The sequence below is a fragment of the Empidonax traillii genome, unplaced genomic scaffold, assembly GCF_003031625.1.
Source record: "Empidonax traillii isolate 1590-97213 ecotype Southwest subspecies unplaced genomic scaffold, ASM303162v1 scaffold8:size5222938, whole genome shotgun sequence".
Classification (NCBI taxonomy): domain Eukaryota; kingdom Metazoa; phylum Chordata; class Aves; order Passeriformes; family Tyrannidae; genus Empidonax; species Empidonax traillii.
This window is the reverse complement of record NW_020955201.1, coordinates 4,710,184-4,727,921: the sequence shown is the minus strand read 5'-3', so window position 1 is coordinate 4,727,921 and position 17,738 is coordinate 4,710,184. Positions and strand designations below refer to the sequence as shown.

At 38.1% G+C, this 17,738-nt stretch overlaps 1 protein-coding gene across 4 annotated transcripts in view; it reads right to left on the bottom strand.

Annotated features, from left to right (window-relative positions):
- DOCK8 (dedicator of cytokinesis 8) overlaps nt 1-17,738 on the bottom strand; it is an 88,211-nt gene that overhangs the window by 45,816 nt on the left and 24,657 nt on the right. For all 4 annotated transcript variants that reach the window (XM_027883686.1, XM_027883704.1, XM_027883696.1 and 1 more), the window contains 12 exons: nt 16,048-16,119; nt 12,648-12,771; nt 12,217-12,429; nt 11,605-11,690; nt 10,539-10,605; nt 10,136-10,285; nt 9,443-9,523; nt 8,520-8,679; nt 7,817-7,956; nt 7,489-7,582; nt 6,185-6,347; nt 1,133-1,250 (listed from right to left, as the gene is read on the bottom strand). In XM_027883686.1, coding sequence (XP_027739487.1) covers nt 1,133-1,250; nt 6,185-6,347; nt 7,489-7,582; nt 7,817-7,956; nt 8,520-8,679; nt 9,443-9,523; nt 10,136-10,285; nt 10,539-10,605; nt 11,605-11,690; nt 12,217-12,429; nt 12,648-12,771; nt 16,048-16,119 — 1,468 coding nt within the window. The remainder of the gene's footprint in view (nt 1-1,132; nt 1,251-6,184; nt 6,348-7,488; nt 7,583-7,816; nt 7,957-8,519; nt 8,680-9,442; nt 9,524-10,135; nt 10,286-10,538; nt 10,606-11,604; nt 11,691-12,216; nt 12,430-12,647; nt 12,772-16,047; nt 16,120-17,738) is intronic.

The following is a 17,738-nucleotide window of genomic DNA, read 5'->3' as shown; positions in this document are numbered from 1 at the left end:
TCAGATCCTGGAACCCAGTAACTTTAAAGGGAGCCCTGAGACATGAGCTTAGACAAGAATCTCTGTACAGTGCAAATCTGTATGTATTGAGATGAAGCTCACAGTGGAGAGGGAAACCAGATGAACTGTGTTTGTCCCAAGCATTTGTGAAAAACCTAATCATAGCATGGGCAGTCTAAGGAAACTAATAGAGAAGTATTGTGTAAAAAGGTGTGACATTCAAAAGGCACAGCTCAATTTCTGGAAGAAATGTGGCTTGGGAAAACACTGATTTCAGTTCCTCAGGTCATGTGGAGTAAGGCTGTGAAATATCCACTGTGCAATGTCAGCACACTGATAAAGGTTGGTTGGGTGACAACAAACTGTTGGACTAAAGTCTCCTCAAAGTAACATTTCATTTTTTTCTTCTCTAAAACATGAAATCACAGAAGACTTTTTTCTTAATGTCATTTTCAAATAGCCAACAACACTGTCAGAAAATTTCCCCAAAAATTCAGGCTTAAGAGACATCTGGGTTAAAACACTTTAAACTGGAGATCTGCAGCTTGGTAAAGTTGAATAGAGGATGTTACAATAAGAGATGTTGCATAAGCTGAACATAGACAGTACTGCCCACTCTGCTAGTAGTGTACACCTATGCCCTAATACACAGTGCATTTCAAACATGGAAAACTCTACCTACACTGCATGATTGTGCACCTATTCAAGTTCAGGCAATGAAGCTCTTAACCTCTACCTTCCAGTGTAAAACTCCTGACCATTTGGGTACACATAGCACATACAGAGGAGATACTCTGGAAAACAGACTACACCATTCTTAAAAGTTCTCTGAAGCTCTGTGAATTTACCATTAGAGTTTCCAACAGAATATTGATGCAATATGATGTCAAAAGGTAAGGAGACTTATTTAAGAAAGAGTCATATGCCTCTGGTTCCTCTAGAATGACAAGTTTTTCTTGTTGTGGGTAAGGCGTACAGCCCTGCCTTCTGATCAGAAGGGAAAGCTTCACAAACAAGCTCTCTGATGTTAGGCTTCCTAGGGCCCCACTAGAAACTGTGGTGAATGATGATTCGTCTCTTCAGAGGTTCCTCAGGAACGCATGTAAACAAAAGAAATGTCAGCACTTATTACCGGCATTGCACAGGAAGGATCTTCACCACACATAAACTGTATCTTGATGGTAATGTTTCTTGCAGAAGCCAGTCGGTTAGCAAAATTCAGCCTCTGAGGGTAAACATAGAGGAGATTTCTGAAAGAAAGACAAGGAAGAATAGAATGGGTAAACGGCAAGCATTCAAAATTAAGTGCACAAACTAGCATCTTGCTGACTTCTCTCCCTGTCTTTCAATTTCAGCTACATAGTGAGAGATTTGACAGAATTCCATTTCAAAAGTTCACAAGGAAAAGCTGAGTTCTTGGTATGATACACAGAATATTTTATGTTTAAGATTTCTTATGCAGTAAGCTATGTTTTTGAGAAGGCAGTCTTACTCTCTCCCTTTTTTTTTTTATTTTCTAATATATAATTGCCTGTTAAAAATGAACTATTGTCCTTGCTTCATGTAATGAAAAGTAGGAATCTCTCAAGAAAGCAGCTCCTTTCTGAGATGAGAATAATCAGATTTTGGAAGGGGAAGGAATCATTCAGAGGTGATAAAAACAAGGAAAACAACAAACAAAGTTCATAAATTTATAGCTTATAGCAAAAAAAAAAAGAGTCATATATATCTAGATTATACAAACAAAAAAAGCAGTATCAGTGAACCTGAGTAAATACAAATATGTAATTTTGAACTATAATTCCACAAACTGCCTTTTTTAGTAATACTTTGAAATACAGCATACTTTGTTGTTTACTATCTTCTGTACATCACTGAATACATCTCTACACTTCAAATTTCTGTGGGGAATTTGGCAGCACAAATAGTCTTCCAAGTTCAAAACTCAACAATTCTAGTAGAAGAGTCAAAATGCTAATAGAAAGATTTTTCTTCAGTGAAGTTTATGACAAATATGGGACTTCAGGTAAGCCTACATACACATTCTGGAATTAGATATAGATTATGTTTATTTAGTGTCTTGTTTTTCCAGTTTGGTATAGGCTTTTCACTGTTTGTCCTCTGAGTGTAAGGAGTAAGACTAGTGTTGATGAAAGCACGCTGGCTTTCAGTGAGAAACAGTGAGGACTTCTCATGGGTTTTCTTGCTTTCTCTTTGTGACAATTAGAAGCTGCACAAAGAATTGCCCTGTCCTTACTTCAAACATCTCCTCAGCACCATTCTCAGCTGACAATGCTGAGTAGCTTTGGAGAATATTGCCCTAAAGTCAAACAGTCCATTTTCCATTTATTTTATCCCAAGACCTGGAAAACTGTGGTTGATTCTCCTTATTGCAGTGTGTCACAACAGATACTGCATGGCTACTCCAAGCTACTTTTTTTTAACCAACATACCCCATATGGGCCATTGCATAGCTTAGCAAAAAAAACCTAGCATGTAACTTGCCTTTCCCTTCCTTCAGAACGGTACTCCTGCCTGTCACACTAATGCACTTTCTTCCTCACCATCTTAAATGCAATTTCTGCTTTGCCAAGCTTTCTCCAAGATGATGTTAAAGAAAGCTAAGTGAAGTAGAGAAATATATTGGTAACCTCCACTGAATTATACTTGGGGGAATGACATATTAAATGAAGGATATTGCCAATATTACATCTGCCAGAGGTGAAGAAATACATGTAGGGGAGGTTGAATAATCCAGGCATTGCTTCATTAATCTGCAGCCTAGGACAAGATGTCACAAATCCATATAATGTACCTGAGCACTGGATTTTACCTTTAGATGTGGCTTGAGATTAAAGATATGTAAAAACACAGAGAGCTCTCTGCTGACTACATAACCAAGGAAGCATTATTCCAATAAGTACTCCACTGAAAAGCTAAAGCTTGTGCCATTTATGCTCAAGCAGTTTTAAGGATTTTGCTTACATGTGTATTAAACCCATCAGCACTGAGGAAGAATAGAGGTAAATGCTGACTCTGGGTATCTTGAAGAGATGAAAGTGATGGTTGATTGGCAGGAAGGTACAGAGATGATCAAAAGAGGTTCCCTGACACAAGCATGAATTGTAGACCTACTGCTGACCACTGCCTAAGTGCTCCTTCCTGCCAGCACCCATAAACTCCAAAAGTCTGAGAGGAAGCCAGGACAAGGAACATTTCACATGGCAGTTGGCAGGGGCACTGTGGCAGCAAAAACTGCTGTCTTTTAAATAATAGGACAACTAGGATACCCGTAAGGGTGTGGTGAGCTTCAGGAGGTATTGTTTTTCCCTTGAGGTTCTTCGCTGAGCAGAAATATTCAAACAACATGCCACAGAAATTACTTTTGTTCAACATGATTACATTTCTTCCCTCACTACCCATACAGAAAGTGCAGAGCTCTACCTCCAGATACAGTCAGATGTGCTTAAAAGGTAAAAGACCTATTCAGGGGTCAGCATGAGTCTACAAAAGTGGCGGACTATCCAGTATCACTGAGAACAGAGTCCCAAAGGCCAGCAGAGTCCTGGTTGAGGCACAGATCCACACAGCTTCTCTCGGTTGGAGACTGACCCAGCAGAGGTATGATAAGAGGCTATTTCAGAATCAGTTACTTGCAGAGAAAGCTAAGGGCCCACCTAGCCTTGCACAAGACACCATGCAGCAATTCTCATTCAAATTTGCTGACCCTCCTACACTTCCATGGGACTTAGCAGAGATTTGATCACTTCCCATAGGCAAAGCAATGCAGACTTATCTTCTGCCAAAACAAAAATCTATTCAGAGTTTCAAGTCTGTGACCCTTCTCATGGAAAATTCCTATTTGTAAACATTGCTTGTGCATATGTGTGACACAGCAAAATCCTTCCCCTTGTAAGATTATAGCTCATGTGAGATATCAACAAGTGCATCTCAAACTTCTAATTAATACTAGGCATGTTCCCTGATGACAGTGACAAGAATTCCATACAATAGTAAAAGATAACATATGTGCAAATAGGTCCTATTGAAACAAACCAGAAATGTCCTGCAGATGAGCAATGATGGATGGCTTAACACTGACATTTAAAACTTATGGTAATAGAAACAAAAATTGATACATCCATTAGTTACAATTTGCAGTACTTGCTGATTCCTCTACAATTTCGGTAAGGAATCTTGAGGAAAAAAAATAAAATTGAAAGTTAAAATGCAAATCACAAATACTTAACCAAATATGGAAACCTGTTCTAGTCAGCCATTGATTAGAAAACTGGCACAATGACAGAACTTCAATTTGTCACATTCAAGAGGGTGGGTATGTGTCATATATTCAGTATCTTACTATGGATAATTTGGATAAGCACCTGAATGATTTTTCTCATGCTGCTAAAATTTTGAATCACCTGAATAGATGACCAATGGGCCTATAGAAGACTCACAGGGCTACCATGCTGTCTCTAGATTCCACAAGCAGTGTGCAAGTGGTGAGCTGTGCTTGTTAGTAATTAATGGCAGGAATGTCTTAAGGCAACCAGTAAAGTTAGTTAACATTTCAGTAATGAAATTAGTTTTGCTTTAAACAGCAGTAAATGGACTGAAAGTGCAGCAGGTTTGAAGTGGAGAGGCTGAATTCCTTGGGCAGAGAGGCACAAAAGAGTAGATAATGCTGTGGCAGCAGTAACAGGAATGAGAGACCATTATAGAACCAATAGTCTTTCCTCAACCAAAACTAGACGAGAATGGGGTAGAATGACAACCACCAAAGCAGAAAGCCTCCAGCTCACACTGCAGACTATAGCAAGTCTGAGCACAGCACTAAGTGATTTGCAATTAAATGAAAGAAAACAGCAAAGGAAAGGGCTTTTTCCTCCTTTTTCTAAAAATCCCCTAAGTTTTAGCCACTTCCCCATCAAAGAGAGGACTTCCTGTGCCTGGTTAAGTTGAGTTACTGCTGAAGCGATGTGACAAATCCCTCTTCCTCAGCACCAACATTTCATAGTGGCAGTAAACAGCATAATTTTCATTTATACTTAATGAGAAAATAAAATGACAACTTTTAAATTATATGATTTTTCCTATTAAAAATAGAAGGGTATGAAAGAAATAAATCGTGGAATGTTTTGACATTTTCAGGGAAATATTTTTATTAAAGAAATATAAGTACACAACAAAAAGAAGTGCTCAATTTCACAGAGCACAAAGACAGTGGGCTGGCAGATCTCTCTAGCATAAATCAGAAATAGCATAATTTAAAATAATGGCATTACACAGTAAAAAAAGCTAGCAAGAGCTGAGCTCAAAGACTATAACAGAAGACTTTTCCTATCGCAAAGGAAAAAGCTATTATGAAAAAAAAAAAAAAGGAACCTTTTTTCCTCTGAAATACCTTACTTTGGCAAAAAAAAAACCAACAAAGAAGTAAACACAATCTTTGCATTTCTTCTAAAGATTCAGGAGAAAAACTGAAGATATGTTTTTCACTGGTATTTGCCTGGGCATTTGCATAGGTATTTTTATGCCAGTTTATATTTTTACAGGTTTTCATTTATTTGGTACTCAAGTATATTTCTATATGCAATCTTCTTCTATATTAATGGCAATGTTGATAGAAAACAGGTAATTACTTTATTCATTTTTCATTCTTTTAATGTCTCCATGCATAGCAATGATTTTCAGACTTACAGTCAAAAATTAGGAAACATTAAATCAGCTGCATCACACTATGAGGCCATAACACTCAGTTATGACTAAATGCTAGCAAACTGCTTAAATAAGATAGGATGATTCTGCTTTTCAGATTAGAGGAAAGGGAATAAAATAACATGAAACACTTCATATCTGGCTCTATTCAAATTCAGAGTTACTTTGCACAAATTAGTTTAATCTCAGACTCAAAGAGAGAAGGAGAGATAAAGAGAGAAAAAGAGAAAGAGAGAAAAAGAGAAAGAGAAAAATTTTCAAAAGACAACACATTTAGATTAATAAATACATTATGGAATATCCTGCAAGTATTTTATCTAATAAGATCAAATTGTCAGTCTAATGCATAGTCTTTCTTTTTTATATATATTTTTAGTTTCTATTTTGAAAAAAAAAATCTAAATCACAATCATTTTTAAAAATAGATCTTAAGAAATTTTTAAAAATATACATTCTTTCTTACCTATAAATAGTATGGGGAACATACACTTCTCTAATTGGGAATTCCAAAATCTCTTTGTGGGGACGATTACGGTTTTCTGGAAATGGCTTCACTGGCAGTAGTTCCGGTGTCAGACAATAACTAAGGTTTTCTGGAGCTGGGGAAATCTCCAGTTTAAGTGTTCCTTTAAAATTAAATCACCAAATCTCAGCAAAAATATAAAAAATAATCAATGTATAATAAAAGAAAGATGAAAACAATATATGAGGTTACATAGCAACAGTGCAGAAATAAGAACTGGATCTTGGGCTTCATGAGAAGGAAAGCATAAGTGTAGAAAGACACAGAGGAAGTAGCCTACATCCCTTTACATCAGGACAAAATATGGCTTTTTATGTCTACCCTGTACTATTTCAAATAAATAGAAAAAAGGAAGGAATATTATATGCTGGGATGATGTTCTCACACACAAATAATACAACATTTTTCTGGAAGACAAATAAAAGATAAAAGGGCTGCTGTCTAATACAGTTCTCTCTCACTCTAGCCACTCCCCTCAGATTCTGCTCTGATTAATCTCTGCCAAAGCAGACACCACCCACCAGGAAAGCCAGGCATGCAGTAATGAGCAGTTAAACAGTTAATACTGATAACATTTACCCAAGTATAAACAGACTGTCTGTTTAAATTCTGTGCTGTGATAACTGAAAACCGTTTGTGGAGCTCAGACTTGTCATTTCTGGCAATCAGTTAGAAAGGAAAAACACCTTTGCCCTCAGTTCATATTTTTTAAAGTTCGTCTGTGACCCAGAAGTGCTTGAGTTGTAATTTATATAAAATGGAAAATTAACTGGTCAGATGTTTGAGAGTAGCCAAACACTGTCTCTGCCTCTCTACTTTGCTAACACTGACCCAAATACCAAACTAAGATAAACAGTATACAGAGTTTAATCTCTCTTTACAAAATATGAGCCATTTCAAAGCAGTGAAGGGAAATGGCAAGGATCTTAGAAATTTGCTTTAAAGTACTCTCTTTAAACAGTTTGAACAATAATAGAAGACATCCAGTAGATACACTGTAAATTAGCAAGGAAAGCAAATAATTTTAGAATATCAAGCTAAATATAACTCTCCATACTAATTCATATAGAAAAAAAATTCAAAAGCATCTGTGTTCAGGTTGACACTGAGAACCCAGGAAGTACCACAACAGCACATATTATAGTCTTTAAACTCAAGTTAACTATCTTTTGGGGTTGGAAGTTACAGAACAATTTAGGGTAGAAAAATACACATAACCTCTCCATCCACAGTTAACTACATACCTGGTAAAGTCTTAACTCGTCTTTGCAAGGAAGACGATCTTTTGAAATCAGCTAAAAATTTGAAGAGATCTTCATCACTGAGCCTGTCTCCTTCCTACCAGGAGAAAGACAAAAATCAGTACCTTTATAACAATACTCCATAACACTGAGAAAAGCTTTGTGAGTGAACCATGTCCCTGAGGCATGCAAAGCAAGGTGCATTACTGTGTACTTGAGAGAAGTTATCCTCTGTCCCCACACAAATGTAATTCATAACCTTTCCCAACACAATTCACATTATGTAGATGAAAAATGTCTAAGGAAAACAGAAATAAAGAGAATCCAGCACCTGTTTAAAGAAGGTGCCAAGGGTCAGAGAGATTGTTTTGAAATTGGATGCTGGATAGCTGTCCTCTGAGCCAAGACTTCTCTCAGAAAGTCTTCTTGCCTGCAGCAGTGTTGCCCTCTTGTCACTAGTGGATCCCTTCCCTTCAAATGGAAATTAAAGTAAACATCACCTTGTTTTTTGCTTTTGCCAGTACAAAGATTACTAGAATAGCTATAAAAACAACAACTTCCCAGCAACATCAGAGGACAGAGTACCTAAAACATTGCACTTTTATTTCGGACTATGTGAAATAGTGGAATGCCAAGACATACCTAGAGAAGTGATATTATTTCTGCTGCAGAGCACAAGTTTACTCAAATTTTTTTATGAATTATGAAGCACATTAGTCAATGTGCAAATTCAGACAATGGTCCTGAAACTAAGATGATAGGTATTTTGACTGCCCAGTGTGGCAAAAGCCACCGTTCAATGAAAATCAAGTCTAAACCAATAAAGAATACTTAGCAGACATAAAAATAAAAATGCAGAGATGAAAGAGTGAGGACATTGACTTGTAAGTGGTTGTAACACTGAAAAGGAAGGTTGAGAAGACATGACTTTGAATCTGTGATTCACTCTCGATGCTAGAGTGAATGACATTGTTTCCTACATTCAGTCCTACTGAAGAGTCATTTTACATTACTTAGAAAAGTTGGACAACTACCGTTTAAACCTTCAGTGTCAGGTATTTCTCGTTCAAGTGTTGAAAGGTTGAAGAAATTAGTTAGGCTTATGGGAATCCAGGCGAATGGCATTCTGTATTTCCCCAACCGCTGACAAAAGGATTCAGCTTGTGCTTTCAGTTTTTCAATCTTTTCTTTTGTCTAAGACAAATAAAATAATGACTGTTAAAAGAAGCAATCAGTTATTGTAATGTTACCATAGATAAAAATGTAAATTACATATTTACAGTTCAGTAAATAATTTCAGTTATTTCTAATAGATAACAGAATGGTAGCTGTTTTGATTTGTACACCCAATTAGATTTCTTTTCAATGAGTTCATTTGCATCCAATCTTTTTGTAGTGACCCATGAGTCCAGTATGAACAATCACCATGAAACGTTAGCAGGTTCTACTTCTTTCATCAGATACTGAAAAAATATTCTACTGAAAGCAATATTCTAAAGGTGAGACGTGCAGAAGTCCAACAAACAGTTTCAGCCTGTTCCAGGAGGTAAATGACCATGAATTTCTTGAACAGAGCTCACATTATCTATGAATGACAGCACTGGACTAGCCACTACACAACAGGTTTTCTGCCCATCCAAATCAATACCATGTCTCTGAGATACAAACATTTCTGTGAATTCTACATTTTAGTCATCTCCCTCAATCACCCCCATCTGCTTCATGACTCAAGACTTTGTCAGCATTAATTTCCAAAGGGGTCAGTAATGAAAATCCACTGACTTCTTCTGGTGGTCACCGACACCAAACTGCTTGCACCATGGATGCACTAATTGGCTTCCCTTCCAGTTTTTCTGATATTCTGTCCTATTCCAAAGGTTCTGATCTTCATCTATTTTTTTTTTTACCTTGATCATGCATTTTTTCATCCAAACATTCTTTATAGTTATTAACTTACCTTGCCAGCCTCACTTTCTTTAAGAACCATATAGGGTTCTGCACAGTCTCCAATTTCTCCTTGCTGAAGCACTTTTTCTATCTACAAAAATCAGGAAAATAAGACACAAATTAAAAATATCACCCAAATAGTAACATGCTGTTTCTCTAGCAATACCAAAGAGCCTGCCTAAATGTACAACACAGAATGTTTATGGAGTGAATGATACTAGACCTCTTAGTTTTCCATCTGTTGAAGGGCAGAAAATATATATGTGACAACACTATCAATCAGTTACTACTGCATTTTCACTGAAATCAGGAAAATTAACACATTCCAAATGAAGTGGTTCAGGTTAAATCAGTTTCAGAATTAAACAAACAAAATGATGCAAAGAGAAATAAACCAAAGCCAAAAAAACTTCCACAGAATGTAAATAAAATTTTTAAACGTGCCTTATTTCACTATACTTTTAGTTTCCCATTGACAAAGATAGGAAATTCTAAGTATTTAGTATAACTGGAACACAGGGTATCGATATAACTTCTAAGCTTGGAAGTAAGATATACCAAGTGGACACCTGCACATGAGCTATTAAACACTACCAGAATTCATCTCATCTAGAGGAAAATCCTGTTTGATGGCTTCATGAACTCAGACAACAGGCACAGCTGAAAACTGGAAGAACAGTGTCAAAGCAGCACTGTACCATACCTTGATTACCAGGTATATATCTGATGAGGGATAAGTGACAGAAAATACTGCCGATCTTGCCTGAGTAGACAAGTCAATCGAGGGTGTATGAGAACGCAAGAATCCTCTTAATGAGTCAGAGTTGAGGTCGCAGTGAAAATTTTCTGAGATCTTGAAAAGAGAAAGGATTAAAATACATTGCAGAGCAAAAGTGCTTCAAATTTTATTTTAAAACAAGTCAAAAGTAGTATCTAGAACTACAAAACAAATAACTGCAAGCATGTGACCTTGACTGAATAGAAAGAATCCTGGATCAGGCTGCATGTGTGAAACAGTTTCATGTTTCTTTTAAGTTTTCCTAAATTATTACTCCAGAGATAAAAACCCAAGCCAACTCAACAAAAAATACTGTATGCACACTTACCTTTTTTCTTTCCTTTATGTCATAGAGAGCTATGCATGCAAATAAAGGTTCAATCTCTATATCAAACCTGTTAGGGACAGACATACAAGACACTGATTGATACTGCACTCTTAAAGCTCTGTATAATTAAAAAAAAAAAAATAGAAAAGGCTATATTTTGACTGGCACTTTTGTTAGAAAATAAGAAGAAACACTTAGTTCCAGACCTCAGCTCTCTCAAAGCGTGGAGTGCTTTTTTTTTTTTTAGTGCATTATATTAGAAGATTTCAAGAGGAAAAGAATGTTTTGACAGAAACTGATCTCAGATATCAGTTAAAATCTTTCTTGCCTTTTTTTTTTTTTTTTTCTGTTTATCAAATTGTGCTGGTTTTGGCTGGGGTAGAATTAATTTTCTTCACAGTGCTTGGTGTAGGGCTGGGCTGCATGGGAGGCTGGGAGGAGACACAGCCTGAATGGGTGACTCCAACCGGCCAAAGGGATATTCCGCGCCATATTCCAGATATGACATCATGCTCAGTATAAAAAGTGGGGAGAAGAAAGAGGAAAGGGGAGATGTTTGGAGTGATGGTGTTTGTCTTCCCACGTAACCGTTACAGTGATGGGTCCCTGCTCTCCTGGAGATGCCTGCCCACATAGGAAGCAGTGACTTAATTCCTTTTTTTTTTTTTACTCTGCTTGCATATGCAGCTTTTGCTTCCCCAGTAAGCTGTCTGTGTCTTAACTAATGAGTTTTCTAACTTTTCAATTCTCCCCAATCTCACTGGTGGGGCAGTGAGCGAGTGCCTATGTAGGGCTTGGTTGCCAGCAGGACAAAACCACGACAAGAGTCCAGTAGTGTGTAAGGAACCAATCCGCTTTGTTTGAAATATCCAATTTGGGCTCACTCCCAACTCCGTTTCACCCTGATAAGTTAAAGAGTTCTGTAAAGATGAATAAAAATAGTCCTCTGCTACACTAAGAAAGAACATATGAGCGTGTGATTTGTTGTGCAGGACACCTCTGGTGGTGTCGCAGTGGGCAGAGAATTTCTGAGAAATGGTGAGTGAAGCTTGTGAAGGATACTTACTTCAGAGTCTGCAGTTTCACCAAAATCCTGTTGCCCAGATGTTCCTTCGGGCGATCTGGCACTGGCCGTATCTCCACTGCATGTTCCTATCATTAAACAGTAATTCTAGTCATACTCAATCAAAAGAACTGCAAATTTACATGCTTGGATAAAACCTTTCTGTAATGGTAGCTGGGCTGCTGCTACAGACTATCACCTTCCCCCACTAAGTGGGCATTTAATCTCTCCAGAGATGAAAAAAAAGAAATTTATTATTTCTGAATACTTAAATTTCTGACTCCTATCTGGTTTTTGCACCAAACATTTACACTTCTGGTCCCCAAGTGAGAGTTACAGGGAAGGGTAACACCCTCACACAGCCCTATCACCAGCATGTGGCTTGAACCACACTGAGAGGGGTATCACGGGGCCTCAGGCAACACTGCGAGTCCAAGTCCAAACCCCCCATGAAAACTGAAGACAGATGACATGAGCCCACGGTGACATGCCTTCACCTTGTTATTATCCAAGGGAGACACCCATCCAGTCCACAAACCCTGTGTTTGAACTGATGCAGCTTTAACCTGACTCCTGCTGGGGAAGACCAACAGGACAGTCAGACTCCCAGCTCACCTCATCCACAGAGGGGTAGAGGGCAAGGAGCTCGGGGTGCCTGTTGGTGCGCCGCGCCTCCTCGTTCTGCCTCTCAAACTCCTCGGCACTGACGTGCCGCAGCAGGTTCTCCAAGCGGGGGTCTGGCTGCAGGCTGCGGAGCTCAAAGTAAGAGGAGGCGAGGGTTGTCCTGGAGGCCTCCTCAGGGAGAGCATGGATGTGTTGGGGTCCCACCTGTTGGAAAACAGCAAAATGGCAAGCTGTGGCTTGAGCACCGGGGTGCCAGGAGGGACTCTTGGTGGTGTGGCAGAGGCAATCTTAACGCTGCCTCTGGCATGAAGCCCAGTGGCGAGCACAGTGCTCTGCTTGATGCCATTACAGAGATCCTAGGATGATTCTTTTGAGGGAAGCCGCAGTGTTTGGTTACTTTTCTCAAAGTTAGGAAAATGTACCTGGAAATTTGCATCGCCAGAATCCAATGTTTCTGATTCAAATGTCTGTTTTTGAAGCGTCTTGTGAAAATCTTTTCGGGATCCCCTGTTTTTCAGGCTACAAGTATCTGAATTCCCTTGGTTCCTTTCTCAGACAAGCCCAAGAAAGTCAGGATAGCATGAGGAGAAGTTAAGGGAAAATAAAACAGAGAAGACAATTAAAACACATTAAGGAACTGTAAACATTGTTCTGCAAAAGAGCAGCATAGCATAGCTTTAATGCAAAAATGTGACATTTCACAACTTCAATTTGTTTTAACGCCCCACTGCAACTCTATCATGTATATTAAGAGCAGTTTTAAAAGGAAGAAAATTCATTCAGATCACTTTTGCAAAGACCATGAGCCATGAGACAACATCAAAACCAGGTAGTACAAATTTTAGGTACAAATTCAGGCCTGATCTCCTCATTAGACACAGTGATTATTTCAGTGACCTTAAGAACAAGGATTGGGATCACTTAGGTTTTGGCTGGCTCTGCTTCTGCAACTATACATCCAGAAGCTTAGTGCTCTTATCCTGGACCTAGATAGCATTCCAACTTAAACACAAGCAACAATTTACACCTTTCAAGCAATGCCCATTTTTGAAGAGAGCTATTGCTATGGCACAATGTAACCCTCTCTACTGGCAACTTGGCAAAATTTTGCAGCAAGGTATCAATTTCAAGTTCCATTTTTGAGGCAGGTGATAAAAAACAGCAGCTATCCTGAAAAAAAAGACATCAGATGCATCCAGAGCTCTGTTTCATTTTAGTATGCAATTTGCTAAATTCTTTGATGGTCCTTTTGCAATCAGCCTCCTTGTTCATTTTCCTTTCCATAACCCTCCTAAGGCAATGGCTAAACATCTAAGCACTTTCATAAAGAAGCCACAATAAGCAATTATTGATCAAGGAGACACCTTTTTTATTACATTTTGGGAGTAACTGAATTATATGCTCTGATGTGTTTTGAATTTAATTGTTTGCATTTTAATCATTTACCAGTTCACTGCAATGAAAGTCATAAAAGAGACAATCCCAGCTCTCTTTGGATGTGACCTTGTTTTGGAACCACTATAATAATCCAGAATGGAAGACAGGAATCCTGCATGACTTTAAATATTTAAGCATCAAAAAGAGGTTATGCAGATAATTTTCTCACTATCTTCAGCAGTAAATGATTAATAAAGAAATTTATGTACCTAGTTCACACTTTGCTTCTGGATTACAAGCTACAATAGAGATGGCTTTCCCTTAAAGTACTCCTGGAAAATTTATTTACATTGCTTATTTATTTTGAAAAGCATGGTAGCAATTAAAACTCACCAAGTGGCAAACCATGCTTTTACCACACATGTCAATTTAATGGCCACACACTGAATTAAGAAAACAGAATGAGGAAAAGGAAAAAAGGACAACTGAAAGGAGAAACAGGCACATGAACAAACCTCCCATGCAGCCTCTGGCAAAAATACATGGACTCCCACCTGTGTCCAGCTTCTCTGCCACATACCTCTCTGCTCTGGGGCACAAGAACCACCTCTGCTCACACCACCCCCTGAAGACTCCTCAGTCTCCTGTTCTGAACCTTCACATTCATAAATGCATGGAAGTCACACACTCCTCTCATCCATAGCTCACCATTCAGCAACCTATCCTATGAATCTGTTTCCTATGTAGACAGCTACATTATGTTACATTGTAGCATACTTGACACTGTCTTGTTCTTTCCAATTTTTAATAACTTGCTTGCATTGTTAGCCACAAGCCATCAAAGCTCAGATGTCTGGCAGAGTCCATCATCATGTTTATCACAGAGTCAACTGCTCTGTCAGTTGTTTACCACACGTTTACCATGCTCTGTCATATTTACCACGCTCTGTCATGTTTACCACACAGCCAACTGCAAATAAATTTTTTGAATGCAAATTTAACTTATTTGAATGAATGAAAAACACACAACAAAGTTCCCACATATGTGTATTTCTATGGCTCCATTCACATTTCCATCAGTATACCTAAACGCAAAAATAGCTATATTCTATTTTTCACCTTACCTACTTTACTGCTCACTCAACAAAGTGCACAAACAAAGCTGCACACTGGCTCTTTACACCGTGCTCAGAACAATGCTGTGTGAAAAAGTAGCACAGGTGGAGAACCCACAAATCCCACCAGCCTATTTTTGGTGACTCACTGTGGAACAGTTCTGAGAATTCAATCAATTTCATCAGCACCCCTGGAGGAAGTATCTTGATAACCCTCAGCAGCTGTTCTGCTGAGGAGCACGAGCTGAGCAGTGAAACAATGCAATTTCTTTATAATAACCAGAGTCTACCCACACAGCACTGACTGCTGATATATATTATGTTAGAAAAATAGAGAGTAGCAAGGGCGGGTGAAGAGGCACAACACAATGGCAGCAAATGTGCCAGCATTCTACTATCACCTTCTCCTACTTCTTCTTGAGAACAGGGCAATAATGCAGGAGGGGGTGATAGTGTTATAGAAAAACAGAGCTCCAAACCTCTCTTTCTGAAGAACAGGATGGGGTGATGGGAAAGGAGGTGAGACATCCCCATTCCCCACACTCCCCTAAGAGTCTGGGGACAGACACCCTTGCATAGAAAACACTGACTGAGAATGTCTTTCACATTTAACATATGAAATAGAATAGAATAGAATAGAATAGAATAGAATAGAATAGAATAGAATAGAATAGAATAGAATAGAATAGAATAGAATAGAATAGAATAGAATAGAATAGAATAGAATAGAATAGAATAGAATAGAATAGAATAGAGGAAATTAAGTCTCTTATAAAGACTAAAGACCCAGTTCTGTGTGTTGAATTACACTGATCTCAAACACAGAAAACTTTTTTTTACTCATGAAAAGCAGTAAAGTAGGCTATAACACTAATAATCCCATGAATGCACTCAGTCACTGCTGGAAAAGCCCACAATCCTTGAGTTTTCAGACACCATTAGAAATCAGATCATATTGAACATTCAGGGCATGGATAGGAGAAAAGCATGCAAATATAATCTTTATCAATGTTATCTTTCCTTTTAGTGGGATCACACAGTACTAGTATTCCTTATTTAGACAAATCATCATTATATAAGTTGATGTGAATTTCTTCCTACTTAATTCCCAGAGTGCCTGATAATTAAGAAGTGGATGCAACAGTATTCAGCAATAGCTCACCATCTTAAACAAACCAATATAATTACATATAATACTGAAAAGTCAGTTCTTGTCTTCAGATACTGATTAAAATCATTATTCTTTAAGATTACTTACAACAGCAATATATCATCTCTGATAAATAAGATGGAATGTATTTTTGATTTTATTTAATTATATGTAGCTTACTTTCGATTCACAATCAGCCACTCACGGATATATGTCTGAACACAGTCTCTGACATGTGAGTCCAGTTCAACCCTGTAGAAAAAGCAACGTATTGTAAATATTTACAAATAAAATCACTTTGTGATTTTCAAAACTTGTAACAAGTCTCAAAATATAAAGATATTTTTCCAGAGGCCTAAGCTCCTGAACTCTTGCAAATACATAGTTTTTACATATGTTTTTGGTGTAATTTTCTCCTTCTCACAGAAATGAAGAAAATCCTAAAAAGGGACCATAAGCTTTTAATCTGATAACATAACTAAACTTTAAGATCTAAGAACATGTTACAATTTAATTTTATGATTTTCAAATAAGCCTCATTTAATGTAGGGAGTTGTCTGTACTGCCTGATAGATTGGATATTATCTGGAACTGAAATGCTATCCGACAAAGACAATGTCCATGAATTTGATGAGGAAAAGAGCAGGCAGATACACATTCAATACAGTAATAGGTGAAAGGTATGATAATTTTTTGCACTTTCCATACAGAACATGTAACAGATTTGCAACTGACTGCCAAGACCAGGTAACAGCTGATGCGCATTCATGGTGCACTGCAAGACAGAGCCTTGGCTGATGCCAGGCTGCTGTGTGCCCCTGCCATCGTGGTTCCTGTATTTGGCTCAGGTGGGAGGTATGTTTGCAAGCAGGCAGCACATTAACCCAGCTCTGTCAGTGGTATCTTCTTCCTGCTCTCACTGCACAAAGACATCAAAGACTGCATTGCCTGCAAAATGTGCATGCCTCTTCTGTGTTCTCATCTTCTATAACATATCCTGGCATCCTTGACCAGAATTTTCTGTGAAAACACTAATATCAATGACAGCAATGTGAGCAGCTACATGGCAAGCTGCTGTTTAAAAAAACCCTTAATGTCTCTGTGGTGTAAATCAGGTTTAAAATTGATTGTACAGCATGAGTCTACATGTTCTCCTATTGGAAAAACAAATAGATAACTGCTGTTTCAAACATCAGGCATGTTGAGAAGTAACCTTGGAAATAGAGAAGAATTATTTCAGATCTAATTTCAAAAGCTGGATATTTTTAAAAATATTTTTGTTCATAATTTAAATAAATGGGAACTTCAAGTGCCACAATATTCAGTCTCCCACATCAATTACTCTCTCTCCAGTGCACAGGAAAACAAGAATTCATTGCAAAGGTTGGAACTTTTTCTATGACTGACTTCAAGTGAAAATCACTTTTCTACAAATGTTAGACAATCCCCTAGGAACTGCATGATTCTCAGGTGACCTAGTGTGACACCTCATCTCTACTGCCTTTGCTCTCCTGAAGTTCCTGAGAGATGCGCTGGGCCAAGAAGAAACTTGCAGACTGAGACCTTGTTTAGAGAGGGATTCTCAGCTAGTCTACAGCTGGCAAAAATCATACAAACTTTGTTTCCTGCTTAGCCTCATTGCATTTGGTGTGTTGGGCAGAAAACACTGAACAAATACTGCTGTTGTATAGGTCTCTAATTTATACAGCTGGTTGGTATGAATTAGAGCAGCCCGTAGCAACATTTGCAGGAACAGAGGGGGATGCAGGCCTACCCTGTGAGCCAAGACATCATAAACTAAGTCGATTTGTCCCTTCATTGTTCAGGCTCAACACAGCAGAGAATATAAACTGTGCTGTTCATTTCCTGAA